This window comes from Ailuropoda melanoleuca, chromosome 12 (assembly GCF_002007445.2).
Source record: "Ailuropoda melanoleuca isolate Jingjing chromosome 12, ASM200744v2, whole genome shotgun sequence".
Classification (NCBI taxonomy): Eukaryota; Metazoa; Chordata; class Mammalia; order Carnivora; family Ursidae; genus Ailuropoda; species Ailuropoda melanoleuca.
The window spans coordinates 67,704,537-67,719,075 of NC_048229.1; the positions used below are offsets into that span (position 1 = coordinate 67,704,537).

Below are 14,539 nucleotides of genomic sequence, written 5' to 3' on the forward strand. Positions count from 1 at the left end.
GGCCCGCGCCGCGGCCTCCGCGCCTGGCCCCCGCCTCGGCCTCGGCCGCCTCCGTCTCCCCTCCGCTGCCCATCCCTGGCCGTGCGCCACCCGCCTCACAGGCCCACGCCTTCAGTCCGGCGTCCGCCCGGCCGCCGCCGCCCACCCGGCTCCTCCGGGACCCGGGGACCCTCCTCGGCTGCCCTCGGCCTCGGTCGGGGCCGGGGGCCGGGGGCCGGTCGCCAGTGGCCCGAGAGCGGGGCTGGAAGTACGCAGGGCTTTCTCCCCGGACACCTGAAGACATCACCCCTGCGGGAGGATGGCGGCGGTGATTGGCCGGGCGCTGCCGTGTGCTCGGGGCTGCGCGGGGTGGAGCGGGCCGACTCTGCCCTCGGGGCTCACCACCGAAGTTAGGACCCGGCTCCCCGCTCCGAGGCGCTGGCCTGCAAGCTCCACCTGCCCGCCTGGAGAGAGAATCCCCCGAGGAGCTTAATCTCGGGGAATCTCTGGGCGTGTTGCAGCAGGGAGGAGGGGTTCGGCAAAAAGGGCATTCCTGTTTGTGGGAGCCGGGCTAACAATCCAGGGAGACGGTAATGGGGGAGCGGTTATGCAACAGGCAGCTAGCGGGGTTTGGGGGCAGGAATTGGGGGGAGTAGGAGGAAAATGAAAGCAGATGCTGGAAGGCGGGTTGTGGAGCTTTGAAGGGGATGACAAGAAGTTTAAATACACAAGGAATGTAGGGTCGGCAGGGGACAGTGAAGATGGTTTAAAAGGAGGGATTCTGGGAGGCTAACTAGATGGAGTTTTCTACTTGCCTCTGAAATAGTTGGAGAGGAATTTTTCCGTAGGTCAAGTATATAAACTAGATGTCCTTCTGGAGATGAAATAGAATTCCTTCTAGAGTTTTAGAAGAGGAAATCAGCAGGATTTAAAACTTGTCAGGGAGACGGAAGGGAGGAAAGAACATTAAGAGGTTTTGGTGTCTTTCATACTCTTCAAAACAGTGAAAATACCTGATGTTAAAAATACATTAATTAGGGGCGCCTGGGTGGCACAGCGGTTAAGCGTCTGCCTTCGGCTCAGGGCGTGATCCCGGCGTTATGGGATCGAGCCCCACATCAGGCTTCTCCACTATGAGCCTGCTTCTTCCTCTCCCACTCCCCCTGCCTGTGTTCCCTCTCTCGCTGGCTGTCTCTATCTCTGTCGAATAAATAAATAAAATCTTTTAAAAAAATAAAAAAAATAAAAATACATTAATTAATAGTTGTTAATTGGAAATAAGGATGAGCCCTGTATATTGAGATTATTTGTAGGACACTGCAAAGATGGGAACACTGAAAAAAATAATAGATGTGAAGCATCTGGTGAATCCATCCATGAAACAACATAAAATAGAACTTTGTAAAATATAAAACATTTTTTTCTGCTGTCACCTCCCACTCTTAATGCAGCGACTTAAAGCAGTAATTTTTCATAGATTACCTTTACTTCTGCATAAGCCTTGTACATATTTAACTTATTTAACCATAAGTTTTAAGTACAATTACTTTAAGGGTTTTAGATATTTATTTAAAACTATAAGGTCATCAAATGTAAATTGTGAATGAACTTTAAAAAAAGTTCTGCTGCTCTGGCTTATCAGGAAATGGCAGGTCTGAGAGATAGGTAATGCCCTCTGGCCTAGAAGATAAACAACCTTGGCTTTTTTATAACAACTTTCTGTGGGGGAGGGAGTGAATTGTGAGATACAAGGAATTGAGAAAGGAGGCTCTAGATTCAAGGGTCCAGCCTTCCTAGACTTTCAGGAAGTGGTCAAATTTACCACTGGTTCCCCGGGGCTCCAATCTGGGGACCGTTAGAAAGATTGCAGAAATTGATCTTTATTATAGTACTGAGTTGGTGGTATGGGAGGCTGACAGTGTCTAATGCCCTTGTGTCTCTTGCTTTATTGCATATGCACACTTTAAATAATCCTTGCATATAAATGGGATTGGCTATGGAGAATACTTGCTGTGTGTTCTACATGCAGAAGTTTCCTTAAGTAGCTGAGTGGTTGAATTTTGTGCCAAGTGAAACTGGAAAAGAATATATAGGTAGAAATCATAATCTCCTACTTGTTCTTTGAAGACCCTTTGAAAAAGACTTATCGTTCTTTTTTGTAATGCTTTTATACTAACTATGAAGTCATGAGCATCACTATTGTCAAATAATACAGATCTTCGTAAAAGGGCTAATATAACTAAGCCAGTATAATGTAGCCAGATTAGATGTAGGTCCATCAGTATGGGGTATTGAAAAGTTTGCTTCAAAATCTACTCCCAGATTTATTTAGCAAATTAGAATTACCACTTTACTGTGTTGGAATACAAGTACGATATTTGTAATACTTTTAAGATTATTGGGAGTAACTGTGAAGCATAGTTTTCCAGATGTTTGCTACAATTTTGGGGTTATTTTTTTATTCAGACTGTAGAAGATATGAAGTTATAACTGGGCAGCAAGTGCCATGAGATCCATTTTCGTCAGTACTAGCTTCAAGTTTTTGTTCAAGTAATGTGTGTATGTGGTTTTTAAAAATCAATGAATACCAAAATGATTTTTAATGAACTGAAATATTCTTCCTCTCCTTATCTCATCTCACCCTTTCCAAAATATTCCTTAACATATATATTCCTAGAGATGAGCCCATATTGTTTTAAAATTTTGAATGCAGAAGCATATCTCCTACCTTACGGTATTTCACGTTCTAATAGAACTCAGTGAGTAGGGAGAGTTACTTTACCAGACTGTTTTCCCCATACATATCTTAGAGTTAATTGTATGTGGGCGTTTAATAGTTTATCACCTTTGAACTGATCAGAGCCCTCATATGTTATTTTCATTTTTAGAGAGATAAAAGCTTAAAACTGAAGTGGGTACTTAATTCATGGCTTACTCTAAAGACTTGCACTATCTAGAATATATTTAAAAAAATTTTTTTTTCTTTGAGAGGTAGGGAGAGTGTGGAGGAGGGGCAAAGGGAGAGAGAATCTCAAACAGGCTCTGTGCTGGGAGCGTCTCCCGATCTTGAGATCATGACCTGAGCTGAAATCAAATCAGTCGCTTAACCAACTGAGCCACCCAGGGGGGCCCCTATTTACATCTGAAATGTGCTCTTTTATACTTCTTTGATGTGAAAGTTGATTATAGACTTGTTCCCTTTTAGAAAAGTTTGTCAACAGATATACATAAGAGTAAGGGAAGCAATAGAATATTCTTAATGTAGCAATTTCAGTGGAAAAGTGATTCTAAAAGCTGATGGTCTATCAGCGGACAGTACTGGCCTTTCCAGCAGTTATCTGATGCTTTTCGCAGTGGAGAAGGAAGCACTGGGTAATTCAGCAATAGCTAATAAAAGCTGAACAGTCCATCTAGATTGTTGCTAGAAGGCTATGCTTGCTTGGTATCTAGGCCTTTTAAATGCCCATTGAGCAGGTTTAAGGGTATGATATCTACTAAAGGTCTAACTCAGCAGTTTATCTTCATAGGGTGGAGTATATCATATAAATAGGAGATAGTTCTTTGACCAACAACACGTGTTTCAATAAAGTTCTTAAGGAATTTATAGTCTTTTTTTTTTAGTGCAGAAAGTGTTTTATTAAAGCACAGGGACAGAAAGAGCACATGGGCAGAAAGCTGCCAGGGCTTTATAGTCTTAAGGGAAATACATAAACATTTTTTTAAAGACTTTATTTATTTATTTATTAGAGAGAGAGCGCAAGTGAGCATGAGCGGGGGGGGGCAGAGGAAGAGGGACAAGCAGACTCCCTGCAGATTGGGGAGCCTGACATGAGGCTTGATCCCAGGACCCCAAGACTATGACCCCAGCCGAAGTCAGATGCTTAACCAACTGAGCCACCCAGGTACCCCTATGAACACAATTAAAAATGACTTTAAAAAAATTGTTTTTCCCCCCAAAGATTTTATTTATTTATTTATTTATTCATTAGAGAGAAACAGCGCAAGCAAGGGGAATGGCAGAGGAAGAGGGAGAAGCAGGCTCTTCGCAGGGATCCCAGAACCCTGGGATCATAACCTGAGCTGAAGTGAGACGCTTAACTGAGCCACTCAGGTGTCCCCTAAAAATGAGTTTTAAAAATTCTCCCAGAAGAAAAATCATGGATGAACTAATATAATAACTTCCTGGGATTTTTCTTGACTTTTCTAAAATTGAGAAGATGATTGGGCCATTATTTGACCTTAAAAAGTTTTTTTAAAGAAACTTTTTGGTAGTTGTGTGGAATAGTATTTACTTGCTCTCTCTTAGTAGCAGGGAGCAAAATTTCTCTCTACTCAGTGCAGAGTGTCTTTTGTACCTTATAGAATACTGTTTTTAGATGGGCCAGTTGATCTTGCCCAAAGACGAAAAAATAAGGAATACTTAAAATTAATCAGTGGTTGATTGTATTCAGTGGCTAAAATTACTGATAAAATATGATGGCCTTTGTCTTTATAAAATAAGTACTTGAAAGCCCTTTGTTAATGCTGAGATGTTCAGCTTTGAGAAAATGATCTTGTGGACAAGAGAGAGACCTAGTTCCTACTTGTAGCAGGGGTTTATCCTACTTATCTACAGTTAGAATCAGTAATAATCCTTATAGTTTTGAATAGCTATATTCAAATCCTTAATATCTGTAAAATGATGGATTTACCTGCTATCCTTAATTTAAACAATGAAGCCATTCTCAGTCATATTTTTCTTTCTTCCCATATGGAAATACCTTCTCACTTTTCCTTCACTTTTCTTTATCATCTTAGAAATTGAATTTTAGGTGCCATGGTTATCCTCAAACCCTTAATCTCAGTAACTACAAAAGTAATACTTGGTTTATTCATAGGTATTTCTGACTTTCAGTGAGGAATAGTAGAAAAGTCTTTTATTTACCTTGTAGTTGGTAAAAGGATTTTAAGGTTCTCTGTAAAAAAGGAGATTTTTCCCCTCAAGTTTTTTCAACTTCTTGCTAGAGCAAATTGGGCTACAGTGCAGACTGGGAATACATTCTGTGATGTGATGTGATTTCTGTGAGTTCTCTATGCATCAGTATGCCACTCAGGGTATTAAGGCACTATAATAGATTCTCAATGTAGAAGAGAGAAAGAAATATCTAATACATGATAAAAACCCATTGTGACCCCCATAGTAGTAGACATATGTTCAAGGTGAAGAAGTTCTGCTGTGGAGAGAGTAGAGTCACTAATTCTAGCTCTGCAGAGAAAATGGGGATGGGAGACATGGAAGCCTCTATAGGGAACACAAGAGAGGGTGACATGAGGAGAGTTTTGAAGGCTATCTGGTCAGATGAACAGGACAGAGAAGGACATTTCAGACAAGTCACAGAATTGTGGATCGTGGTGTGTTTGGGGAGTTAAAAGTAGCTGGGTATGACTGAGACAATGACGGGTAACAGAGAATGATACTAGAGAGGTATGGCAGTGTGTTACCGGAAATGCCTTTATATTAGAGGGAACACGGGCACCTGGGTTGCTCAGTCGATTAAGCGTGGGACTCTTGGTTTCAGCTCAGGTCATGATCTTAGGGATGTGAGATTGGGCTGCAGGTGTAGGGCTTCATGCTCAGCGGTGAGTCTGTTTGTCCTTTTTCCTCCCTCCTCCCTTCTATACCCTCACCCTTTCCTTCTCTCTCTTCTCTCTCAAATAAATACATAAATAAAATCTTAAAAAAGGGGAACAGAAATGGCCCATCATAAAAATAGAGGTCAGGGGCGCCTGGGTGGCTCAGTCGTTAAGCGTCTTCCTTTGGCTAGGGGCGTGATCACAGCGTTATGGGATCGAGCCCCGCATCAGGCTTCTCCCTTGGGAGCCTGCTTCTTCCTCTCCCACTCCCCCTGTTCATGTTCCCTCTCTCGCTGGCTGTCTCTCTCTGTCAAATAAATAAATAAAATCTTAAAAAAATAAAAATAGAGTAGGTCAATATTGATATTTAGAGACTTATCGTATTGCTGTAGCAGTTTTTGCTTTGAGGGACCACGATGTGTCTGAATTTCACATCCCTGAATTATCAAATGTAACACCAATTTTTTTGGAAACGTGACTAGAATGGAAAGAATATTTGTGCAACATTTTGCAGTATTCTGTACTTGCTTATTTGGGATATGAGGCAGAGGGTCAGGACCCTAGAGAAACTTTCAGTTTTCATTGTAGAGACATGTACAAGAATGTTTAATGCAGCATTGTTTCTAACAGTGAAAAGATTAGAAACAAACTAAATGCCATCAGCAGGAGAATGAGTAAATTGGAGTGTATTCATATAATGAGATATTATTCAAATGAATGAGCTGGGTATATTAGCATGACCAGTGTTGAACCAAATAAAAGATGGCAGTATGAAACATAAGTATGTTAGGATTTAAAGTTCTAAATCATGGAAAACAATTGTATTTAGTTTATAAATATGTACATATATGTAAGAAAGGGTCAAAGTGATGGACAGAGCCACGAACAGCTGGCAGGAAAGAAACTGTTTTCCAGCTTACTAATGGGCATGGCAGGTGTGAAGGCCCCAAGACTGGAGGTGTTGTTGGTGAATAGAGAGTGGAAAGGTGGGATGAGGACTGAACATGTCTAACTCAGCCAGACATTCTAGCTAATGATTTCTTTCTCTTGATGTTCTTTAGAGAAATATGAAACGCAATGGGAGCAGGAATTGTTTGAATCGGCGAAGTAGGTTTGGTTCTCGAGAGAGAGACTGGCTGAGAGAAGATGTCAGGAGAGGTTGTGTTTACCTGTATGGAGCAGACACGACCACTGCCGCCACAACCGCCTCTGCCTCCGCCTCCTCTGACTTACATCTTGTCCTGTGCACTGTGGAGACGCCAGCGTCAGAAATCTGTGCTGGAGAGGGAAGGGAAAGTCTGTATTTACAGCTTCATGGGGACCTGGTCAGGTAAGGTCGGAGTTCTACCCCTCTGACTCTGTCACAGTGTAAGTCATCTGCGTTTCTGCTTGGAAGTGGGCTTTAGGATTTTAATTGTGCTTAGAACTGATACTGATTATGGGATCACTAGGCTTGAAATAAGATTTGTCTTTGGAATGATGAAATTATGATTCTTGAATTTAAAAGCTATCAGTGAAGGAAAATTTATAGTTAACTTCATTTGGATTATACCACAGGTCAGATATCTAAATTTAAAATAAATATTTTAAAGTTATTTAAAAAAAAATAGGGGTGCCTGGGTGGCTCAGTTGGTTAAGCGTCTCACTCTTGGTTTTAGCTCAGGTCTTGATCTCAGGGTCATGAGTTCAAGGCCCCCATGCTAGGTGTGGAGCCTACTTAAAAAAAAAAAATTATTTAAAAAAAGAATACAGGTAAATAGAATGGAATTGAAATGTATAGAAAGAAATAGAATTAGAAGTATATATGCTCATGCATAAGTATGTTTCTATTTGTGTGTAAATTTTAAAATTAATGGTGCTATATGCAGCACATTATTGACTTGAAATCTCTTAGAGAGCTTTCCATATTAATATTTATATAATTTTCATTTATTTAATGGCTGCATAATATTCTGTTTTATGAGTCTACCATCATTTTAGCTGATCTCCTATTAGGGGACATTCAGATTGTTACCAATTTTTACTTCGACAATCGGCGTTGCAGTGAATATTCTTTTACCTGTGATATTTCTCCTATGTGGAAGTAGTCTGTGGGATAAACTCCTAGAAGTGGACTTGCTGGTCAGAGGATATAGGCATTTATAATTTTAATACATATTGTCAGATTTCTCTTCATAGAAGTTAAACTTCAACAAATAATATAAAAGTATGCCTATTTTCCCCTTAGTTTCTCCAGAACATGTTAGCATTAAATTTATATGTAAATATAGACACATACCCATGCATGAGCACATACTTGCTTGTGAGTAGAAATGATTGTGAACGGATTTAAATTAGGGAATTATAAAGTTAGCATTCCCAGGACAAATCTTTTTTCAAGCATAATGACTTAGATCTAATTTTGCAAATCTGATAGGAATTTTGTTATTTTTGTCATCTTAATTTTCTTTTATCTTAGTGAAGTAGAACATATTTTCATAGGTTCACATGCCATTTGTGTTTCTTTAAAATCTTTTATGTGAATGTGAAGGAGAGAATTCTCATAGTATCTTTTACTGTGCTTATGAAATCTCTGCTTCAATTAAAAAGAAAATGACTGTTAGTTCTTTGAATTAAATGTCAAATAAGAGTTTAAGGTGACTGACCTTTCTTCCTATAATATCTTGAAACAATTCAGAGCTATAGATTCAGTACTCTTGAAAGTGAGAAAGGAAGCTCCCACTTACACCTCAAAATGTGGTAATAGTAGTAACACCTTTAGCTGAGCTAAAAATTGATGTCATTTTTAAAAGTCTAAACTGAGGTTTACTATGTGTTCCTTTTAGGATTTGGACTAATTCCTGAAAAAGTAGATTAGCATTTGAATGTTTTCCTTGTTCACTAGTTAACTACATTGCCATTTGCAAAACGAAAGGATCAGACTGAGTGATCCTTAGGCTTTTCTAAATCTTAACACTGATTCCGATCTAATTTTATCAGGTGGAAAGTCTTGACCTACATTATAGCTGGTAGTGATTGATGGAGTTCGTGTATTTAAACCTAAGACTTACCCAGTTGTATACCAATGTATTTGTATACAGAGATACTAGAAATGTGGATAAACCCCCACCTGAATTGGCTCGCTACTACTAGTTGTGTAATTAAGAATCCAAATGTGAAATAATTTAGTGAATCTTACTTAGAGAGTGGCCTCGATTTTTTTTTTTTTTTAGAAATTTTAGCTTTTTTTTTTTTTTTAAGATTTTATTTATTTATTTGACAGAGATAGAGACAGCCAGCGAGAGAGGGAACACAAGCAGGGGGAGTGGGAGAGGAAGAAGCAGGCTCATGGCGGAGGAGCCTAACGTGGGGCTCGATCCCAGAACGCCGGGATCACGCCCTGAGCCGAAGGCAGACGCTTAACCTCTGTGCAACCCAGGTAGCCCCGGCCTTGATAATTTTGTAATGAAATAGCTGTTCGTAGATCTAACTGATTAGAAAATAATGAAAACACTATTGAACTGCCATTTGGAAGGAATGAGTATGTTTTCATTGCTGGTGGGGCAGCTCAAGAGGTGTCTGTCACTCAGTCAAAGAATGATGCTGCGGGTGATGAGGATCGATTTGAGCTGCCTTCAAGTGCTGTGTTTTGCCAGTCCGCTGTGCTTAGTTCTTTACGTACGTACTGTACTGTCGTTAAATCCTCACAGTAAGTCCAAGGGTGGTAGCATCCTTTCTTTCAGATGAGGAAAAGTGAAGCTTTGCAAGAGGTCCAGTAACCTGTTCAAGGTCAGGCAGGTACTGCCAGGCAGTTGGAATGTCTAAATCGTTGAAAGTAAATGGTGGACTTTGTTCGAGGAAAGGCCCTCCTGGAGAGGAACCGGTGCTGTGTCCCTTACTCAGTTTCGCTATTTAATCATACTTAAAGATCTTTTTTAGATCTCTGACTCAGCTGTTACTGCTTGAGTTCAGTCTTGCGTTATCTAATCAGAAGAATAGGTACTTTCTTTGTAATAGTCTGTGAGATAGTTGATAATCTCAGGCACTATTTTTTTTTTTTATATTTACCGAAGTGTGACATATAGTCATTGTAAAAATTTTGGCTAATGAAAAAGTATAAAGAGAAATAATAATCTTCAATGCTTGTGCTTTTTGTAGATTACCTCATTTAATCCTCACAACCATCTTGTGAGATAAATATTATTTTCATTTCATCGATCAAGAAAATGAGGCTTAAAAAGGTTCAGCCTCTCACCTAAGATCACGTGTGGGGTGCCCCGATCAGATAAGACGGCCACCAAAATGTGGGGCTCTCTGATCGGGTAGAGGCCGGCAATGCCGGTAGTGAAAGAATTCACCCCAGGCAGAATAAAAGAGATGAAAGTTTATTGAACACACCACAAGGAAGCAGTGGGCGGAATAGCAAAGGAGAGACTGTCTGCCCCAAGGCGGTGGTGAGGGGCCACAGGTATAGGGCGGGATGAGTATGGGGACAAATGGAATTTTCCCTTTTTTGGTGATCTTAGGAACTGTGCCTGGTTGTAATTGTTCATTTAGGGCCTATGGTTATTTCAAGGTGGGTCACTTAATGAGTTTGTATGCATTGCCTGTTTCCATTCAGCTTGGTGGTCCCTTGGGCCCCTTTTCCTTACTCAGGCTTCCAGTGCTCAAGCTTGTTACGTCAACGCTGCCTCTACATCACTGAGCTAATGAGCAGCAGAGCTGGAATTTGAACTCCGGTGTTGTGACACCAGATCCCATGTATTGACTCCCCATACTTACATTTTCTTTTCCAGATCTTTTTCAAAGTGAATTTGTATGTAGTTTTTTAAAAAAATTACATATTGGGGCTCATACCATATATTCAGTTTTATTTACCACATGCTGCAGTTAATTTCCTGTGTCACTAAAAATTCCTTAGACATCAGTTTTAATCGCTACAGGAAATTCCATTTTACGGGAATACTCTAACTTGTTTAAAAATTGAGAAATAATAGGCAGTGATGATTTAGAGCTTGGATTCTGGAACGAGACTATGGATTCAGATCCTGGCTCTGACAGTCACTATGCAAGTTGTATGATGCTCTTTGCCTTAGTTTACTGATGTGTAAAATGGAGGATGATTGTATTTACATTATAGAGCTGTTGTGATGAAAATTAATTACACCTTATGAAGATCAGTGAATTAATACTTGTAAAGTAGGGCTTCTTAAACTCTGATTTTCACCTGGGAGCTTGTTAAGATACAGATTCTCATTCAGAAGGTCTGGGATGGGGCCTGAGATTCTGTATGAAGCTCCTAAGTGATGTGCTTCACTTTGAGTGGCAGGGAAGTAAAGTGCTTACTCTCATGTCTGGCACCCAGTAAGTCCTCCGTGAGTGTTACCTATTTGGGTTTTTTCAAATCATTCAATTCTTAGAAGTGGTGTTGTGATGACTAAACCTTAGCTCATGAATCTTTATATTGTTGATCTCCCGAGGCTCCGTGCTAGAAATGGGATTACTGGGACAAAAATTACTGCGTTTTTTCTTTTCTTTCTTTTTTTAAAAAAGATTTTATTTATTTATATGACAGAGAGAGAGACAGCCAGCAAGAGAGGGAACACAAGCAGGGGGAGTGGGAGAGGAAGAAGCAGGCTCCCAGTGGAGGAGCCTGATGTGGGGCAGGATCCCAGGACTCCGGGATCACGCCCTGAGCCGAAGGCAGACGCTTAACTGCTGTGCCACCCAGGTGCCCCCTGAGTGTTTTTTCTGAATCACTTATGACTTCCTTCTTTCCATACTCTCTTTCAGTCACGGATTTGTCACTTCAGTAAAACTGAAGGGTTACTAATTTATAGAATTGTAGCACTTGAAGGAACCTGAAAGAGATCCTTTACTTGGGAAACAAAGTCTACCCAACTTAACGACCCACCCCCACCCCCTGCCCTTTCCGTTTGAAAATGTGTGGGGCAGGGTTTGCTGGTTGTCACAACTACTAGAGAGAATCACCAGCATTTAGGGGGCAAGGGCCAGAAAGACTTAATGTCCTCCATGTGTGGGATGGACTTGTACAACAAAGAATTAAGGCCAGTAACTTGGCAGTGGGAATAACTGAGACCATTTCCCTCTGTTTCATGTGGAACAGAGGCCCGGAGAGGGCGGGTGGATAGCACGTTCCCGCTGCTGCCTGATGCGCTACTGTCCTAGTCCATTGCTCTTACATGATATTTGTTTTGTCTTTTTTTTTTTTTTTAAAGATTTTATTTATTTATTTGACAGAGATAGAGACAGCCAGCGAGAGAGGGAACACAAGCAGGGGGAGTGGGAGGAAGAAGCAGGCTCATAGCGGAAGAGCCTGATGTGGGGCTCGATCCCATAACGCCGGGATCACATCCTGAGCCGAAGGCAGACGCTTAACCCCTTGCCACCCAGGCGCCCCAGTCGTATATTTACTTTTATTCTTAGCCATCAAAATGAGTAAGATTTCTGTGTTTGATAGACTATCTTTTAAGATAAGCTAGGAGACAGTAAGATGTTTATAACAGAAAATACCCTTGAGGTTTGGGATCCTGCATTCTAATTACTTTTCTGTCATTGACTTGCTGGGTGACCTTGTGCAGGTCACTAAAATCTTGTTTACCATATTTTGGTGTTGTAAAAGTAGAGGGAATAATCCTGTTTCAGGATACATACTGAACTGATTAAGGAAAAGGATGAAGGAAAAGGAGATTAATTTTGTTTTTTGCTTCATTTTTCTATGCTATTTTACAACTTAAAAGTATCTGTTATACATTAATTGGTTTTTGTTAATTTTTTTTGTTTTTACATCTTAATACTGCTGAAATCAGCTTGTATTCTATAGTTGTTGATGGGTCATGGTGTAATTGGCGGTGTTTTTTTCTTTCTTAATGGTTATTGCAATACCATTTGGTTTACTGCAGTACGGTTCTAATAGTAACCACCCAGACTTTTCACACACCTCACAAGTTAAAGGCCATGGTCCCCAACAAGACTGCTCTTCAGATTCTAGCCACACTTCTGACCAACTGGATAAATAAATAAATTTGGGAGTTCCCATGACCCTTGTAGGTTTAATAATTCACTAGAATGATTTAGACTCAAGAAAGTGTTGTACTTATGATTACAGTTTTAGTAAAGGATAGTAAAGGGTACAAATCAGAACTAGCCAAATGAAGAGACACATAGGGTGAGGTCTGGGAGGATCATGAACGTAGAACTTCCATGCCCTCTCCCTTGTCATCCTCTCAGCACATCTCCTGTTGTTCACTCACCAGGAAGTTCCATGGAACTTCAGTACAGTTTTTATTAACATTTCATTGGGTAGGCTTGATTGATTCATTGACCACATGCTTGGCCTTCAATCTCCAGCCCTGTCGTCCTTCCTTTTAGTCAGGCTGGCTCCAAACCCCGACCTTTTCTTCTTGGTTGGTCTTTATGGTGACCAGCCCCCATCTTGAGTCATCTCATCTGTTAGGGGTGATGCGGGGGGCTCATGAATGACTAAGACACTCATATTATTCAGGAAATTCCAAGGCTTTAGAATATCCCCTCAAGAATCAGGGATAAAGACTAGTGTAAGATTCTGTATTATACAATGATGCACACAAAATAGTGTTATCTCAAATGATGGTGTATTAGCTGGAATACAATAATTTTAAAACATAACTTTTTAGGTTCTTTGGTGTAAGTTAACATGTGAAGTGTTTTGAGCTCTCTTCTGTATATTTTAACTATATAAAGTAATGTGGTTTACCTAAAACAAACTAGGATTTGTAATGAAACCAACAAATCTTGATGTCACTATGTACTAATTGTGTGACTCTGAATAACATTTTCCTTATTTGCAAAATAGGCATAGCTTTATAAAATGTTAAGCACTTTTCAGTATAGTGTCAGACATGGAGTAGACATTCATTGAAGTATCCTTATTATTGCTTTTCGTATTATCTGCATTGTTGATCTTAACATTTGCAGATTTTACCTTTATTAGGTAGCCAGAGATTGAGTTGTTTCTTTTTCTTTTTCTTTTTTTTAAGATTTTATTTATTTATTTGACAGAATGAGAGAGAGCACAAGCACGGGGAGTGGGAGAGGGAGAAGCAGGCTCCCTGCCAAGCAGGGAGCCCGTCTCGGGGCTCAGTCCCAAGACCCTGGGATCATGACCAGAGCCGAAGGCAGATGCTTAACCAACTGAGCCACCCATGTGCCCCAAGAGATTGAGTTTTAATCTGAATTTGGTGTAGAGACTGCTGCTGTGCTTTGTTAGGGTCTTTGATAACAATGTTTTATTTGTATTATATTTTAATAATGTGTACTTTTGCCTCCCACTGTTAACTAGAATTCTTGTGAAATGATACATGGAATGACATGTCCTTTTCTCTTACTTGTGTCTTACCTGTGGGCACCATTTAGAGTAACTGTTGATTGCTACTCCTGGCTAAGAGCTCTAAGTGGCTGTTGATAGGATTAAGGTACTGGTTGGCCGGTTTGGAGAGAAATAACCATATATATTTATAAGATTTACAAGGACCATACTAGCTCCTAGAAGCCTTAGATGTAAACTAGAACTATCACAGTCTTTTGTTTTTCCTTAAAGCAGTAGCAGAAGTATTTCAAATGCTGAACGGAACCTTTCACTGTCAACGTGACTCTCTCTTACACCTCCTTTTGCAGTATATAATTTTCATTTGATCTGTGAGAGATTTAACAAATAACTTAGTACCAGCCTGTTAAAGTTTGGGGACTTTGAAACACAAGATTGATCTGTAAGCATATTACACCATTTCCCTCCCCCCATACTCTCTACTCTCTTAAGCAGGTGAGTTTAATGAGTAAATGGAATTAGTCCCTCATTTTACTTGTTTTTGCAGTTTGTGAAATATTTCTTGTTTACTCATTTATGCTAAATTAATAAGAGCAGATGCTGAGATTCTCCTGATTTTTTTTCCCCTCCTACCAAGAAAAA

At 40.2% G+C, this 14,539-nt stretch overlaps 1 protein-coding gene across 2 annotated transcripts in view; it reads left to right on the plus strand.

The window, feature by feature from the left end:
- Positions 1-6,625: 6,625 nt before the first annotated feature.
- Positions 6,626-14,539, plus strand: part of PHLPP2 (PH domain and leucine rich repeat protein phosphatase 2) — a 65,652-nt gene continuing 57,738 nt past the window's right edge. For both annotated transcript variants that reach the window (XM_034672858.1, XM_002920951.4), the window contains exon 1: positions 6,626-6,922. In XM_034672858.1, coding sequence (XP_034528749.1) covers positions 6,660-6,922 — 263 coding nt within the window. In that variant the 5' untranslated portion in view covers positions 6,626-6,659. The remainder of the gene's footprint in view (positions 6,923-14,539) is intronic.